The sequence below is a fragment of the Tamandua tetradactyla genome, chromosome X, assembly GCF_023851605.1.
Source record: "Tamandua tetradactyla isolate mTamTet1 chromosome X, mTamTet1.pri, whole genome shotgun sequence".
Taxonomy (NCBI): domain Eukaryota; kingdom Metazoa; phylum Chordata; class Mammalia; order Pilosa; family Myrmecophagidae; genus Tamandua; species Tamandua tetradactyla.
Window position 1 is genome coordinate 34273053 of NC_135353.1, and position 17927 is coordinate 34290979.

Genomic DNA, 17927 nt, shown 5'->3' on the forward strand with positions numbered 1-17927 from the left:
ATACACCTTTCACCAGTTTTCCCCAGTGGTGACGTCTTACGTAACTATGGTACAATGTCACAACTGGGAAATTGACATTAGTACAATCCATAGAGCTTATTCAGGTTTTGTCAGTTATGCATGCATCCATTTGTGTGCCTGTGTGTATGGGTGTGTAGTCCAGTGCAATTTTATCACATGTAAATTTGCATAATCACCAACACCATAAGTGTCCCTTGTGCTGTCCCTTTATACTGACAATTCTTTCCTTCCACTGTCCTTTTCCTAACCTCTGGCAACCACTGATCTGGTCTTTGTTTTTTATAGTTTTGCCATTTCAAGGATGTTATATGAATGATCATATAGTATGTAATCTTTTGAGATTGCTTTTTTTCACTCAACTTAATTTCATTGAGGTTCATCCAGGTTGTTGTCTGTATCGGTAGTTCATTCCTTTTTATTACCAAGTCGTAGCTCCTGTTTTGGATGTGCTGCAGTTTCTGTAATTATTCCCGCATTGAATGATATTTACCCCTTCCCTTTATCCCTTATTTTTGGTGGTATCTATGAATACCCTGTATGATTACTGTTCTGAAAATACCAGTTTTGGAAATTGTGTACCCCAGAAATGATACAGTTATGGAATTGTTGCTTTTTAAAAAAGAATATCACTGGGCTACAGAAGTTAAAGTCTTTTTACTATTTGTTTTAGGAATTCCAGAGACGCTGTAATACTCTGATTTCATTGATTGAGAAGGAAAATATGGAAATTGAGGAAAGAGAGAGAGCAGAAAAGAAGAAACGGGCAACTAAAACGCCAATGGTAAAATTTTCAGCATTTTCCTAACTTTTAGGTAGATCCCATTTTTTTTTACATAATTAAAATGCATAATTTATGTTAAAGCCATAGTGAGACATAATTTTAAAAACTGGTTTTATAAAATACTAATTTGCTTTTGACAGATAAAGAATTATGTCACAACCATTTATTTCCTGTTTATTTGTAGAACATATGGTTAGAAGCTCCTTAGTGACAGAGCTCAGTATTTAAAAATTCCTGGTGCATTTAAGCAAAAGTGCAGTGCAAGTAAAATCCTTTGAATTGAAACTAGAGATATTGTAGGGAGGGGTGAGGAGAGGGGTGGAAGTGGGAAAGGGTGGGGCTGTGGTTGATACCAGGAGTTCTGATTTGCTCAAGTAAATTTTTTGAACTTTGTGGAACCAAGAGTGCAAGTGGGAACTTTGAGTAAACAGTAAAGCTTTATTTGGTAATAAGTTAATCTGTTTAATAATAAGTTAAATTGATTTTAATCTAGTCAGGATGCCTTGTATAGCTACAATTTAAAATACTCTTTAATCATATTATTTGAGTGTGGTTAAATAAACTACCATATTTCATCAAGTTTAAGATGCCTTCCATTGTAAGGTGCAGCGTTATTTTATGTACTACTAAGAAAAAAATGCTGCCAGGTAACTATAACTTGTCATCAATTGTAAGATGCATTCTCATTTCAGAGATGTTAAAGAGTGAAAGAAATGTGCATCATAGAATTTATGAAATATGGTATGTTAAATCTGTCATAAGTTTTTAAGAAATAATATACTCGTAAATGAAATTTTGTTCAGAAAACTTTAAGTATTAAGTAATTATTTAAGATAGAGTTCATTTTTGTGTAAGTAGACACACGATAGCTGGTTTTTAGGGTATTTTATGTCTTTTCTTAAAAAAAATCTTTGAAGGTTATTTTACATTGAGTTATATAGTTTGTTGGGTTATATAGAACATTAACTGTGAGTGTAACATTTAAGTGAATATTCATGTTAAAATTATTTTTTGATGCATTTACATCCTAGATTTAACATTGTTGGGCCATTTAAAAATGTGCATATTGGAGCAGAACATTAAATCTGTTTCCATTTTAGTCACAGAAAAGAAAAGCAGAGTCAGCTACTGAGAGCTCTGGAAAGAAGGATGTCAAGAAGGTGAAATCCTAAAGCCTAGAAATAAAGTTTTAAATGGGAAACTGCTATTTTCTTGTTCCCATCTTCAAATTTAATTGCCAGTTCCAGTGTATTCATGGTACTCTTAAGAAAAATTTCTTTGGTTTTGATTTCTTGCATATTTTATATATTTTACAATGCTTTCTACCTGAAATGTGTAGCTTTATATTTTCTGCATTCTAGTATTTTTGTGTACTGTATTTTGTGCATTTCATGTCTTCATCAAAATCCTCTCAGTCCTTGTTCTTCTGAAGCTTGTGCTGAGGTTTTAGCTTTTCTATGTTTTATATGCCGCTGCTTTGAAAGAGAACCTAGATTCTATAGCTGTATTATTGTTGTTTCATACTTTAAATTTATATGGCTGTGGAAAAATGAATTAAAATGATTTGAGGAGAAAGACTTTTTACTTCTTTGTTGCTTTCTTTCCTATTGAGTATGGGCTTGTATGTGTTACTGCATACTGTGATTAGCATAATAACTGTTTCTTTGAGGTCATCTAAACATTTTTTTCCTAAAGGAATAAAGGGTGAAAAAAGGAAAATATTAAAAGAAACCTAATATTTGATACTGTGTTTGCTGTCAGTATGCATTACATTTAAATTATTCTCTAAATATCCAAGTGGGAAAATATAATAAAGAAATGTCTATAAGAAATTTAATTATTTCCTGTTTTTTGTGCAGTAGAAAATAGTTGTGTTCACTGAATTGCATTGCTCACTACTGTGTATTTGGTAGACCGTTAAAGCTGTGCTTGCTGACTTGTGCATCATCTTCTGTCCCATATAACCAGTTCATAGGAGTCTGGGGACTGCATGTAGATTTATTTGCAACAAATTTAACAGTATGAAATTAGTGCTATACATGGAGAAGAAGGGAGCTGTATTTGTTAGAAATACAATTATGCTCTGGTCCCAATCTCAGAGTATCACAGGTTTTACACACCAAAAGTTTGTTTCTCTCTCTCACACTGTATATCCCATGCAAGTTAATGGGATGTGAGGATGGGAGGGCATGTGCTATATACAGTTACTCAAAGGTCGAGGCTGCCTAAGGCTTCACCATTTTATAACTGCACCATGTGGGCCATGTGTGACAAGCTTTCCAGCTGCAAATGCAGGGAGGGGGGAAGAGGCCAGAGAATCTCAAGTAGGCTTTTCACTGCCTCAGTCCAGAAGTGATACAGGTTACATCCACTTAAATTTCATTGTCCAAAACTAGTCATGTGGTCCTAGAGACCCTGGCAAATGGAGTGGAACAAATGGTATATTTTACATTACTGCCTTTGCCGCAGGGGCCATCAGAGGAAACAAGCTGCATCTGTCACACAAAACTGTTAGTGTGGGATTAATCAGAGTCATGTTGAAAGGGAACAAGGAAAAATCGTCAGAATCTAGTGTGAAATACACAGCACGTAAGCAGAACTGTGAATGCAGGATAGTGATGTCAGTTGTCACAACAAGGTTTGGAACACAGCAGTTGCCCCCTCCCCCTACCGAGGTCTTTTTCATTTCCTATCAGATTCTTTTGTATACCACTGGCAAACCTTGCGTTATCTGCGAATCCAAAGTCGTCAATTCCACATCTTCATTCTTCTGGTAGGGATTCTGCCACATCAGAATAGATCTTCTTTAGAATGACAACCCACTGTCTGCTGGGCTCTTCCAAGTCTTCCTTCATTGTCCGGATTTTATATTTCTTAATGATATGATTCCTTTGACTGTTTCTAGCATTAGGACTCAGACTTTTATACCCTGGTGAGGTTGGTGTAAAATTGAGGTGCTATTAAGAGAAGGGGTTTGGATGATATTAGATCAGAGAACCCAGAGACTCAAGGTCAAACTTGGCTTAGCTGCCCTTTCTGTAAGGTCCACAAAAGAGGTGAAGGTAAGCAAATATTTCACTAGCTGGGGTTTTGGCTCCAAATCCCAATATAGTTCTCTTAAGCCCACAATCCAATCTTGGAATTTTTCCACCCCAAAGACTTAAAAAGACACTGTCACTTGGGCTGGAGAAAATGATACCTGAAAGTGTTTTACTGGTACTCCTAAGTCCCATGCACTAGAAAACAGCCCATTAAGGGCACTGGACTCTGATCAATCAGTTCAGTATTTCTGTTTTTAAAGAGGAGTGAAGATAGAGGACAAGGACAGGTACAGTTAGGGTTTTTTAACTCCCTTTATAGAAATCTAACATTCTCTACTTTTTGTTCTCTCTCTACTAAACCAAAGGGATTAGTAGTTAAGCCATATGGGACTGTCTACTCTAAGGAAGAAAATCTGAAGGTAAGTTCTTCTAGCCCTTTAATGGGGCTGTTTCCCTAAGCCATATAATAGCACCTGTGAGCCTTTCTTAGACTAAAGAGATGTGAATTTCAGACCCCCAAGACCTTTAATGTATGCTTCTGATATCTTCCTCAGAAACCTGTGAAATTGTTTTAATCAGAATATTAATTTAAAGACCACACTATATATTGTGTGTAAAATTCATCCACTATTCTGTTTCTTATCTTAAATTATGTGCAGCTACATTGTTGAATCCAGTTTACCAAGGAGGACCATACAATGAACATCATATGATAACATAGTCTAATAATATATTCTTGGGGATAGAAAATGCCCCAAGTCTACATTTGAAACTCCTCCTATTGCCAAATTTTCACAGAGAAATTAAAGTCCCATAGAAAATTTTAAAAGTCCCAACAAAGTAATTGTATTTCAAGATGTGATGGGATGCTAGTCCCCATGACCACACTGTCATGTCAAGGAAGCGAAAGCAGTTAGCCAGCATACCATATCAGCTGCTTGGAGGCCAGAGGAAGCAAGAGACTGCCAAATCCGTGACTGAAATCTTAGAAAAACACAGTGACCTCACCCACTTAATCCATATATTGGAATCTGATCCAAACTAATTCCTTGTTTGGAGAACATGCAAGGAAGGAAATGATTAGCCCTACAGGGACACTGAGTGTGTTATTTCCCCTCGAGGCCCCTATGATCTATAGAAGACAAGGGGTTAATAAGTTCCTTAACAATCCTAGGGTTTCCCCCAAGTCCCTCATAAAGCATGTATCCTGATCCACTGGATACTGGGGGCCCTAATTTACTTAGAACCAGACTAAAGGTGATCTCAGTCATCACATTTTCATCGTAGCCATTTGTATCTCACTCTCTGTTGCAGAGTTTTTTCTTTCTCCCTGGCTCTCTGGCTCTTGAGTGTTATGCTGTATGGAAAATTGAATATTTGTCAGATCATGCATTCTTTCATGAAATATGTCCCCAAATTTAGTACATAGTCTGAGACCTCCCATTTAACAGAAGAGTTACTGAACCCTTAGCTGCAGGGTGTTTATTTGAGAAAGCATCTACTCAACTGATGAAACTATCCACTGTTACCAGAATAAAATGCTGTTCTTTCAATTACTGGCAAAGGTCCCCACTGTGGTTTATTGATCCCCTTTGTATGGTGCAATAGCCAAAGCCAATAGCTCACATTCCTGGTCCAATTTCAAACCCCATGATTATGCTGTTGTCTATTTCTCTCCAGATATTCTAATCTTTCCAAGGCCTGAAATCTTCAAGTTGCTATTAAATTTCAAATTTTATCCTATGCTTTAGACTGTCTAAGCAACCCCTCTTCCCAATAGATTAGTAGTAGAATTTTCCTGTAGTTCAAATACACTTGTAGCTGACGCTGTCATGTCCATCCCTCAGCCGTAATGATTTCACATGTCGTTCTGATGATCTCAAGCTGTCAGCATCTCTTTGAATTTTTTTTCGGAGGCCTTGGAAGGCTTCTCTACTCCTTGGAAGGCCTTGGAAGGCCTTGGAAGAACTAGGGGGTTAACATCTCTGGGAATAGCTCTCAGCCAAAAAGTGATGAGTGTTGGTGTATAAATACCCCAAGCTATCTTACCCTTTGAGCAAGATCACTCTATGTGATAGGTATGGTTCCCCAGAGTTTACATGTGGTATTAAGCTCCAGGCACCCACAGAAGTAGCTGGCTTGAAACACACTCTGTTGACTGCCTTCCTTTCCCTGTATCAATTCACTTCCCTATGGGTATTTGTTGGGATAAATTCTTAAACTACTTGCATTAAGATCTTTGTCTCAAGAGTCTGATTCTGAGGGAACCCAAATTAAGATGCTTACCTTGTATGCAAAGCTTTTCTTAGTCCTCAGGTATTTCAAAAAAGGTCAGGTGTGGTTAAGGAGAGGTGACTAGAGAGTAGATCATCAATTTGTTCCTTTAAGATTATTCCTTTGTGTGACAATTAGTGGGTGGTATGACTGGATCAGGATATTCTACACTGGTACAAAGTACTGGGTTCTGATTTTTCTCCATTAACTGAGATTTTCTCATACCAATATTAGCTGTATTATTGGAAATTATTACTAGGCAGAGGCTAAAAGATCCTCAAATGTTTGGTAGGGTCTGGACTACTGCCCATTTTTATCTTTTTAAAAATTAAAAAAATTTTTTTAGAGAAGTTGTAGGTTTAGAGAAAAATCATGCAGAAATTACAGAGTTCTCATATTTGCCTTCCCTCCATTAATAACACTTTGTATTAATTGTGCTATCTTTGTTACAATTGATGAAAGAATATTATATAATTGTACTATTGACTGTAGTCCATAGTGTTGTACAGTACAATTTTTTAAAAAAATTTATGCTAGTAACAATCTGAAATTTATCCTTTTAACTCTATTCAAATAAATATCTCAGTGGTGATATTTACAGTCACAATGTTGTGCTACCATCATCACCATCCATTACTGAAACATGTCCATCACCCCAAACTGATACTTCTGACTTTGAATTTCCTTATTCTAATTTTTTTAGTATCAGTGAGATACACGTTTGTCCATTTGTGTGTAGCTTATTTCACTCAACATGGTCTTCAAGGTTCATCTGTGTTTTCACATGTATCAGAATTTCATCCTTTTTACAGCTGAATATTCCATTGTATGCATATTCCATACCTTGTGTATCCATTCATTTGTTGATGGACACTTGGGTTGCTTCCATCTTTGGGCAATTGTGATTAATGCTGCCATGAAAGTTGATGTGTAAATATCTGTTCAAGTCCTTGCTCTCAATTCCTTTGGGTATATACATAAAAGGGGGATTGCTGGGTCGTGTGGTAATTCTATACCTCACTTTCTGAGGAAACCCCAAGTTGTCATCCACAGTAGCTGCACCATTTTACATTCACACCAGCAATGAGTGAGTGTTCCTATTTCTGCAGCTCCTCTCCAGCATTTGTAATTTTCTGTTTATTGAGTAGTAGCAATACTAGTAGGTGTGGGGTGACAACTCATTTTGGTTTTGATTTGCATTTCCCTAATGGCTAATGATTTTGAACACCTTTGCATGTGCTTTATTATTATTATTATTATTAGTTATAGAACAGATTTCAGAGTTTGGTATGGATTACAATTCCAGAATTTTAGGTTTTTCCTTCTATCTGTTCCAAGACACTGAAGACTAAAAGAAATATCAATGTAATGATTCAGCAGTTATACTCATTTGTTAAGTCCTATGTTTTTTGCTATAACTCTACTTTCTCCTTTGATCTTTCACCCAATCTTTAGGGATATTTAGGCTATGCCCAGTCTAATTTTATCACATTCGACAGGGCTGTCGATAATATGGGATACGGGGATGGAACTTATATAAAGTCGATAAAGGGGATAAGGGGATTGGCCCCTCTGGGTTTCAGAACTTATGTGGCCTAGGAACCCATCTGGAGGTTGTAGATTTCTGGAAAGTAATCATAGTGCATGGAACCTTTGTAGAATCTCAGATAAAGCACTAAGTATTCTTTAGGGTTGGCGAGAATGATTTTGGTTGGGGTTTGGCAAACCGTGGTAATTAGCAATATCTAACTGAAGCTTGCATAAGAGTAACCTCCAGGGTAACCTCTTGACTCTATTTAAACTCTCTCAGTCACTGAACTTTATTTGTTACAATTCTTTACCCCCTTTTGGTCAGGAGGGCATTGTCGATCCCACTGTGCCAGGGCCAGGCTCATCCCTGTGAGTCATATATCCCATGTAGCTAGGGAGACATTCACCCCTGGACGTCATTTTCACGTGCTTTTGAGCTACTTGTGTATCTTCTTTGGGGAAATGTCTGTTCATTCAAGTCTTTTCCCCATTTTTTAAGTTTGTTGTTTGTCTTTTTGTTAAGTTAAAAATTTTAAAAATATACTGGATATTAACCCCCTACTTATATGTGAGTTCAAAATATTTTCTCCCATTCTGTAGGTTGTCTTTTTACTTTTATGGTGAAGTCCTTTGATGCCCAAAAGTTTTAATTTTTATGAAGTCCATTCATCTGTTTTTTCTTTTGTTGCTCATACTTTTGGTGTAAAATCTAATTGGTGTAAAATCTAAAAACCATTGCCTAACAGAAGCACTTGAAGATGCTTCCCTATATTTTCTTTTGGGAGTTTTACACTTGGTTCTTATATTTAGGTCTTTAATCCATTTTGATTTGATTTTTGTATACAGAGTGACATAAGGCCACACCTTCATTCTTTTGCATATGGATATCTGGTTTTCCCAGTACCATTTGAGAGGACAAAAGTCGTTTGGCAATAAATGTGAGGGTTCATTTCTGAACTCTCAATTGGATTGCATGGGTCCATATGTCTGTCCTTGTGCAAGACCATGCATGTAACTTTTTAATAAATCTTAAGATTTATTAAGATTTTTGACAGTGGCTTTGTAATAAGTCTTAAGATTGGGAAGAGTGAGTCCTACAACTTCATTCTTTCTCAAGATGGCTTTGGCTATTCAGAGCCCTTTATACTTCATATAAATTTGATGACTGACTTTTCCATTGCTGCAAAGAAGGCTGTTAGAATTTTGATTGGGATTTTGTTGAATTTGTAAATCTCTTTGGGTAAGATTGGCATCATAACGATATTTAGTCTTCTGATCTATGAGCACAGAGTGTCCTTCCATTTGTTTAAGTTTCCTTTGATTTATTTTAGCAGTGTATTGTAGATTACTGTATACAAGTCAATTTATATCCTTAGTTAAATTTATTCCTAGATATTTCATTCTTTTAATTGCAATTGAAATGGATTTTTAAAATTTCCTTTTCAGATTGTACAGTACTAGTCTATAGAAACACTACTGAGTTTTGAGTTTTGCATGTTGATCTTGTACTCTGCCACTTTTATGAATTTGATTTGATTATTACTTCTAGCTTTAGTTATATTTTATTTCCCCCAGGATTTTCTATGTATAGAATCATATCATCTGCAAATTGAGAAAGTTTTACTTTCACCTTACTAATTTGGATGGCTTTTATTTCTTTTTCTTTCCTAATATTTCTGGCTAGAACTTCCAGTACAAAGATGAAAAACATTGGGGGTCAGTGGGCATCTTTGTGGCATTCATAATCTTAGAGGGAAAGCATTTTAGTCTTTCACAATTGAGTATAATTTAGATGTGGATTTTTTTTCATATATGCCCTTAATCATGGTAAGGAAGTTTCTTTAATTCTTAGTTTTCTAAGTATTTTTTATCAGGAAAAGGTGTTGGATTTTGGCAAATGATTTTTTCTGCATCAATTGAGATGATCATGCAGAGTATTTCTTCTGTTAATGTGTTGTAATATGTTAATTGCTTTTCTTATGTTTAACCACCCTTGTATAGCTGGGATAAATCCTACTGGATAATGGTATATGATACTTTCGGTCCTGATGGATTTGGTTTGATAGTATTTTGTTAAGGATTTTTGTGTCTGCATTTGTAAGGTATATTGCTCTATAATTTTTTTCTTGTGGTATCTTTACCTAGCTTTGGTTTTAAGGTGATATTGGCATCATAGAGTCAATTTGTGAGTATTCTGTCCTCTTCAATGCTTTGGAAGAGTTTGAGCAGGATTGATGTTTTATTTTATTAGAATGTTTGGTATAATTCACCTGTGAATCCACCTGACCCTGTGCTTTACTTTCTTGGGATGTTTTTGATGGCTGATTCAATCTCTTTACTAGTTATTGGTCTGCTGAGATCTTCTATTTCTTCGTGAGTCAGTGTAGGTAGTTTTTGTGTTTCTAGATATTTGTGCATTTCATCTAGATTATCCATACGTTGGCATACTTTTGTTCATAGTATCCTCTTATAATCATTTTTATTTAAGTGGCATTCATAGAAATGTCCCCCCTTACATTTCTGATTTTAGTTATCTGCATCTTATTTTTTTTGTCAATATAGCTAAAGTTTTCTCAGTCTTTTAAAATAACTTTTGGTTTTGTTGATTCACTCTATTATTTTATGTTCTATAATTTATTCTGCTCTAATTGTGTTATTTCCTTCATTTTGTTCACTGTGGGTATAGTTTGCTCTTCTTTTTTAAATCCTCCAGTTGTGAGGTTTGATCTATGATTTGAAATCTTTATTTTTTTATTGTAATAATTTAGGACTATGAATTTCCCTCCTACCATTGCTTCTACTGAATACCAAAGTTTTACTATGTTTTGTTTTCATTTTAATTTGTCTCAAGCTTTCCATATTCCCTTTAATTTCTTCTTTGGCCCATTGGTTGTTTAAGAGTGCATTGTTTAACTTCCACATATTTGTGAAGTTTCCAGTTCTCTCTGTTACTGAATTTTGGCTTCATTTCATTGTGCTTGGAGAAGGTACACTGTATGATCCCAATATTTTTGAATTTACTGAGACTTTTTGTGACTGAACATATGGTCTATCTTGGAGAATGAACTATGTGCATTAGAGAATAATATATACTCTGCTACTTTTGGGTGAAGTGCTTTATATATGTCTGTTAGATCTAGCTGGTTTAGAGTATCAGTCATGGCTTCTATTTCCTTATTGATCTTCTGTCTAGATGTTCTAGTCATTATTCTAAGTGGTGAAGTGAAATCTTCTACTATTAATGCAGAACTGTCTATTTCTCCCATCAAATCTGTCAATATTTGCTTCATATACTCTGGGGCATTGCTATTAGGTACATATAATTTATAGTTGTTACGATTTCTTGTTAAATTGACCTGTTTATTAATATATGGTGACCATTTTTGTCCCTTCTTTCCATTTTTTTTCACTTCATGCATTTCTTTGATAGTCTTTATTTTAAATCTGCAGTATAACATCTTACATAGGGAAAAAGTGTCTTCCTAAAAGGTATCTATTAATGAAACCAGCTCTAATATGACTGACCTTTCAAGGTCTTGTTTTGCATTAAACAAATTAATTTTAGCAGGTATAAAGTACTTACAAAAAAGAGAAAACTGGGTACATTCTAGAAATTCAATACAGGGCTTCCCAACCAGGAGTCTGCTGGAACAGTGTTGGTGAAGAGTCTTATAGTCAGGTTTAAATGGAAAGAAAACGAGAAACCAGATAAAGCAATCCAACCAAATGAACTTCACTTTGTGCTCCTCTCTACTTTTATGAAAGTCTCTCCCAAAGGTCAGGAAGCCCTGGTTTGATAATCACTTTAGTCTTTACAAAACATACATTTATGTGCTTCAAGTTCACAGATATAAAGGCAACCTTTGTTACTCTTCCCTCTCCTAATCCCTTGAGGTTCTTATAGGCTCCAGAAAGCTTTCCAAGACTGCTGCTCAGTTATTTATATGAATCCAGGTAGACGTCTATACCAAAGCAGCTCTTCTTGGGAGAAGTTAAAAAAAGACACAGAAACATAACGATGCCAATTGTGTACTTACTCAACTTGATACCTGATCACATGGCCCTACATCTTTAAAAGCAGAACCAGGGACAAATGGGCTATCAAGAGGTAAAATCCAAACACTGTACACTTAAAACATATGCAAATTAATTAGAAGGTGCACTAAATACAGAGTTAAGGCTGGGTAGCTGGTTCAACCTTACCTCGCAGATTGGAATAATCTGCAAGATAAGGAACTGACAGAGGAACCTTGAAATAACTAGGCACAGTGATATGATGGGAGTTAACTTTTACTGCATGTCTTTAAGATATCTGTTTGTCACTCAACCCAAGTGACTATAAAGTAGCTTGTGGGTCTTAGGTAAACAAATCCTAATCAAAACCAAATATCTCACTGTAATTTTATTTGAAGGAATAGGATGGTATACCTATTTCCTTCTAAATTGAATCAAAACATCTATGTAGTCATGGAAAGAATAATAAAACTGATATAAGCTGTTCTGTTATTATCACTTCAGAGTTGTAAAACCCTGGTAACAGTTCTTTTCTATGCTGTAGACATTTAGATCCCAAACAAGTTTAAAGCAAGTGAAATTAATTACTTATTGGGAATATTTGATAATATTTTAGAAATATTCCTGTTTAAAAAAATATTCTTAATTTCAGAATGCTAAATTTTTTAAACTTTTTTTAATTGTATAATATAACATGAACAAAACAAAGAAGGAAAAAAGCAATAATTTTCAAAGCACACTTCAACAAGTAGTTGCAGAACTGCTCCCAGGGTTTGTGGTGGGCTACCATTTCATCATCTCATATTTTTCCTTCTAGCTGCTCCAAAACACTGGAGGCTAGAAGGAATATTAATATAGTAATTCAGAAGCCATACTTGTTAGTTAAGTCCCATTTTCTGTGGAATACTGCTTCCTTTTCTTTAGTCCTTCTCCCCCCAATCTATAGAGATCTTTGGGGAATGCCAGTTCTGACTTTTTCATGTTGAGAAGGTATATCCACACTGCAGGACAGGGGGATGTAATTAATTGATAAACTGGAGAGGCTGGCTGCTCTATGTTTCAGGATTTATCTGACCTGGAACCCTCTGGAAATTATATGTTCCAGGAAGGCAAACCTAGTGCATGAAACCTTTATAGAATCTCAGTTTGAGCCTAGGTATTCTTAAGAGACAACAGGAATGATGTTGATTAGGGTTTAACAAACCATGGCAATTAGCACTATCTAACTGAAGCTTCCATGCGAGTATCCTCCAGAACAGCCTCTTAACTCCATTTGATCTCTCTTGGCCACTGATGCCTTATTTTATTACACTTCTTTCCCCCCTTTTGGTCAGGAAGGTATTGTTGATTCCAAGGTGCCAGGCCCATGTAGGGGTGAGAGCAATGATTTTCATTGCAGAGTTGGGCTTAGAGAGAGAAAGGTCACATCTGAGCAACGGAGAGGCTTCCTGGAAGCAACTCTTAGGCCTCAATATGAGTAGTCTTAGCTTCTCCTCTACAGATATCAGTTTCATAAGAATAAATCTCAAAATTCAGGAGTTGGCCTATATTTTCTTGGGAGTCTCCAGTGGTTGGGAGAGTACCTGGGGTTTCCCAGATGGGACAGTTTAATAGTTTCATGTATATATTTCCCTTCAGATCCTTTTGGGACTCGGCCAATACTTCTTTTTTTAAAATTAATTTATTTTTTATTTATGATACATAACCACATACAAACACAAACATTCTTATCATGTGATCATTCCGTTCTTGTTATATAATCAATAACTCACACTATCATCACATAGTTGTATATTCATCATCATGATCATTTCTTAGAACATCTGCATCAATTCAGAAAAAGCAATAAAAAGACAGAAAAAAATTCATACACACCATACCCCTTATCCCTCCTCTTCACCAATCACCAGCATTTCAATCTAAATTTATTTTAACATTTGTTCCCCTTATTATTTATTTATTTTAATCCATATGTTTTACTTGTCCGTTGATAAGGTAGACAAAAGGAGCATCAGACACAAGGCTCTCACAACCACACAGTCACACTGTGACAACCATATCATCATACAATCATCTTCAAGAAACATGGCCACCGGAGCACAGCTCCACATTTTAAGGCAGTTCTCTCCACCCTCTCCATTACATTTTGACTGACAAGGTGATATCTACTTAATGCTTAAGAATAACCTCCAGGATAACCTTTCGACTCTGTTTGGAATCTCTCAGCCACTGACACTTCATTTTGTCTTATTTTACTCTTCCCCCTTCTGGTCAAGAAGATTTTCTCAGTCCCTTTATGCTGAGTTCCACCTCATTCTAGGATTTCTGTCCCATGTTGCCAGGAAGATCCACACCCCTGGAGTCATGTCCCACGTAGAGAGAGGAAGGCAGTGAGTTTGCTTGCTATGTCGGCCAAGAGAGAGAGGCCACATCTGAGCAACAGAAGATGTTCTCTTGAAGGTGACTCTTAGGCCTAATTTTAAGTAGGCTTAGCCTATCCTTTGTGGGATTAAGTTTCATATGAACAAATGCCAAGATTGGAGGCTTGACTTATTACTTTGTCAGCCTTAATTATCAACTTACCATAGTCTGAGATGTATCCCAGAATTATGCCAACCCATAGAGAATTCAAGGCCTTATTCCCGTTCTGAACTCTAGGAATTTGGGCTGTCTAAAAGAGCTATCCAGAGAGGCTGATTTAGACTGTGTTACAAAAAATGTAGGTTCTAGACATAATAAGTGTCTCTGCCTTTGATTTCATACAGCACCTGAAGGTCTGGAGTACATAAACTGTATCATCTTTTACCCCACATTTAATTTACCTTAGAGCAAGCCAAATTGGCTTCTGTTAAATTCTAATTGAGGCCTGATTTCTTTCTCAGTTACTTCAACTTTTATTATATATAGCTGTGCTAACTTTCAGGGCTGCAGTACTCCATTTCTGGGACTCAAGTGTCACATAGCTAATCAAAGTTCAGGGAAATACCAGCTGATACACATATAGCTCAGTGTCTCAGAATCCAGAAACATATCCATAATTTCAGACCAAACGTGGCTGCTAAAAGGGCCCACAATCCAGACTTCCATTTGTTTATAAGTATTTTCTGAGAGAGACATTAGCATATTTGCTCTTTTGTTTCTGCCCCATTCTGCATTGCTTATTATCCCCAAGGTTTATTCAGTTCGTTGTGTGCCCCTCAACCTCTCTCTTTTTTGTATCTGTACCAAATTCTATCATATAAATATATCACCGTTCACCATTGTACTTCTCAGTCATCATGTCCTTTGGCATTCTCCATCTGTTGGGCATTGTTCTAGTTTGCTAGCTGCCGGGATGCAATATACCAGAAACAGAATGGCTTTTAAAAAAGGGAATTTAATTAGTTGCTAGTTCACAGTTCTAAGGCCAAGAAAATGTCCCAATTAAAGCAAGTCTATAGAAATGTCCAATCAAAGGTATCCATCCAGGGAAAGATACCTTAGTTCAAGAAGGCCAATGAAGTTCAGGCTTTCTCTCTCAAGTGAGAAGGCACATGGTGTACACAGTCAGGGCTTCTCTCTCGGCTGGAAGGGCACATGGCAAGCACGGTGTCATCTGCTAGCTTTCTCTCCTGGCTTCCTGTTTCATGAAGCTCCCCGGGAGGTGTTTTCCTTCTTCATCTCCAAAGGTCACTGGCGTGTGGGCTCTCTGCTTCTCGTGGCTATGTTGTTCTTCTCTGTTCTCTCTGAATCTCCCATTCACTAAAATGTTTCCTCTTTTATAGGACTCTAGAAACTTATCAAGACCCACCCAAGTGGGTGGAGACATGTCATCACCGTATCCAGTTTAACAACCATTCTTGATTAAATCATGTCCCCAGGGAGATGATCTGAGTTTCAAACATACAGTATTGAATAGGGATTATTCCGCCTTTATGAAATGGGGTTTAGATTAAAACATGGCTTTTGTAGGGGACATACATCCTTTCAAGCCAGCACAGCATCATAGATAATGGCCAAAATAAACCAACCATGTCTTATAGTATCTTTGTTTGGTTGTATAATCAGCAGCACTCTCAATTTTAGACAATTTTCATTGGTCCATAATGACAGAGAGCTGACAAACATAACGTCACCAACTATTGAATCAAAACTACCCCTTATCACTTGTCCTCACTCACTAGTTAGTTGCCCCTGGTAGTGCTGTGGTACTGTTGATATCTTCCTGTTAACTATTAGCCATAGCATGCATTTTTAGTTTTCTCCCTTTATCCCACTACCATTGACTCCTTGTCCACTATTGAACCATTGAAATAGTTCATGTGAGAACTTACTTATAATCATTAATTTAATCATTGGGGTACATGACACTATACAACCCCTTTCAATCACATTCACCTTTGATATGGCAGTGTTACTTATAAACCCATTAAATAATTATCATCACCTCTATTCATTCCCTTGCATTTAGATTCGACCTCTGGGTAGCCTTTCCTCCATCTCTAGGTTTTGTATACTTCTAGGTCTGCTATATTCTACAGTGTGACCTCTGAGATTACCTTTGCCAGTGTCATTATAATGAAATCATACAGTATCTGTCCTTTTGTGACTCACTTATTTCACTCAGCATTATATCCTAAAGGTTCATCCACATTGTCATGTTCTGGGACATCATTTTGTCTTAGTGCTGCATAATACATTGTATGTATATACCACATTTTTTTATCCACTCGTCTGTTGATGGGCACCTGGATTGTTTCCATCTCTTGGCAATTGTTAGTAGTGCTGCTATGAATATCGGCATGCAAGTGCCTGTTTGTGTCACTGCCCTCAACCCTCAACTCTTCTAGGTATATATCGAGTATTGGTATTGCTGGGTCATAGGGCAACTTGATATTTAGTTTCCTAAGGAATCACCAAACTGTCTTCCATGGTGCCTGCACCATTATACATTCCCACCCACAGTGAATAAGTGTTCCAATTTTTCCACATCCTCTTCAACATTTGTAGTTGTCTGTTTAATAGCAGCCATTCTTATAGGTGTGAGGTGGTATTTTCTTAATTTGTATTTCCCTTATAGCTAATGAAAAAGAGCATCTCTTCATGTGTTTTTTTAGCCATTTGTATTTGGTCTTCAGAAAAGTGTCTATTCATATCCTCTGCCCGTTTTTTTTCTGCTAAGAAAGTTGTCTAAATTTTATTTGATATCACATTAAACCTATAAATTGCTTTAGTAGTATTAACATATTTACAACATTTAGTCTTCCAATCCATGAACACAGAATATCCTTTCACTGGTTTAGGTCTTTAATTTGTGTTACCAATATTTTCTAGTTTCTATATATAAGACCTTTTTATCAGACTAAGATTTATTCCTGGATTTTTGACACTTTTAGTTGCTATTATGAATGGAATTCTCTAATTTTATTCCTTGTTCCAATCATTCATTGCTTTTGTATAGAAACACTACAAATTTTGGTTTGTTGGTCTTGTACCCCACCACTTTACTGAATTATTAGGTCAAAGAGCTTTGTTGTGGATTTTTCAGGATTTTCTATAGATACGATCATGTCCTTTTCAAAAAGGGAAAGTTTCACTTTTTTTCTGTTTGGATGCCTTTTATTTTTTATGGTATAATTGCTCTGGCACGAACTTCAGGTATGATGTTGAAGAACAATGGTGACAGTGAGCATCCTTGAAATATTCTTGATTTTAGAGGGAAAGCTTTCAGTGTTTCACCATTTCACAAATGCCTTGTCATGTTGAGGCTTGCTTGTATTTTGCTTAGGATTTTTGAATCTATATTCATAAGATATATTGGTCTGTAGTTATCTTTGCTTATGGTGTCTATCTGACTTTGATGTTTGGGTTAGCTTGCTGCTGTAGAATGATGTATCGAGTGTTTCCTCCTCTTCAATTTTTTTGAACAGTTTTGCAGAATTGGAGCTAAGTCCTCTTGGAATATTTAGTAGTCCTCCCCCTTGAGACCATATGGCCCTGGGCTTTTCTTTATGGGGGAACTTTTTTACTACTGACTCAATCTCCTAACAAGTAATAGTGCGTTTATATTTTCTATTTCTACTTGAGTCACTCTAGGTAGTTTGTGTGTTTCTAATAATTTGTCCATTTCATCTAGGTTATCTAATTTATTGGTTTATAGGTGTTCATAGTATTCTCTTTTACTTCAATTTATTTTAGTGGGGTCACTAGTAGTGTCACCCTTTTAGTTTCTGAACTTATTTGTGTTCTCTTTTTTTCTTTGTCAGTCCAGCTAAAGGTTTGTCAGT

General features: G+C 36.2%; 1 protein-coding gene across 4 annotated transcripts in view; it reads left to right on the forward strand.

Annotated features, from left to right (window-relative positions):
- Positions 1 to 2379, forward strand: part of SMARCA1 (SNF2 related chromatin remodeling ATPase 1) — a 106751-nt gene extending 104372 nt beyond the window's left edge. Inside the window, exons 23-24 of one of the 4 annotated variants that reach the window (XM_077144853.1) lie at positions 692 to 833; positions 1903 to 2379. In XM_077144853.1, coding sequence (XP_077000968.1) covers positions 692 to 826 — 135 coding nt within the window. In that variant the 3' untranslated portion in view covers positions 827 to 833; positions 1903 to 2379. Of the gene's footprint in view, positions 1 to 691; positions 834 to 1833 lie in introns of all 4 variants that reach the window. The other 3 variants (XM_077144852.1, XM_077144855.1, XM_077144854.1) reach the window with 3 other exon arrangements.
- Positions 2380 to 17927: the final 15548 nt, after the last annotated feature.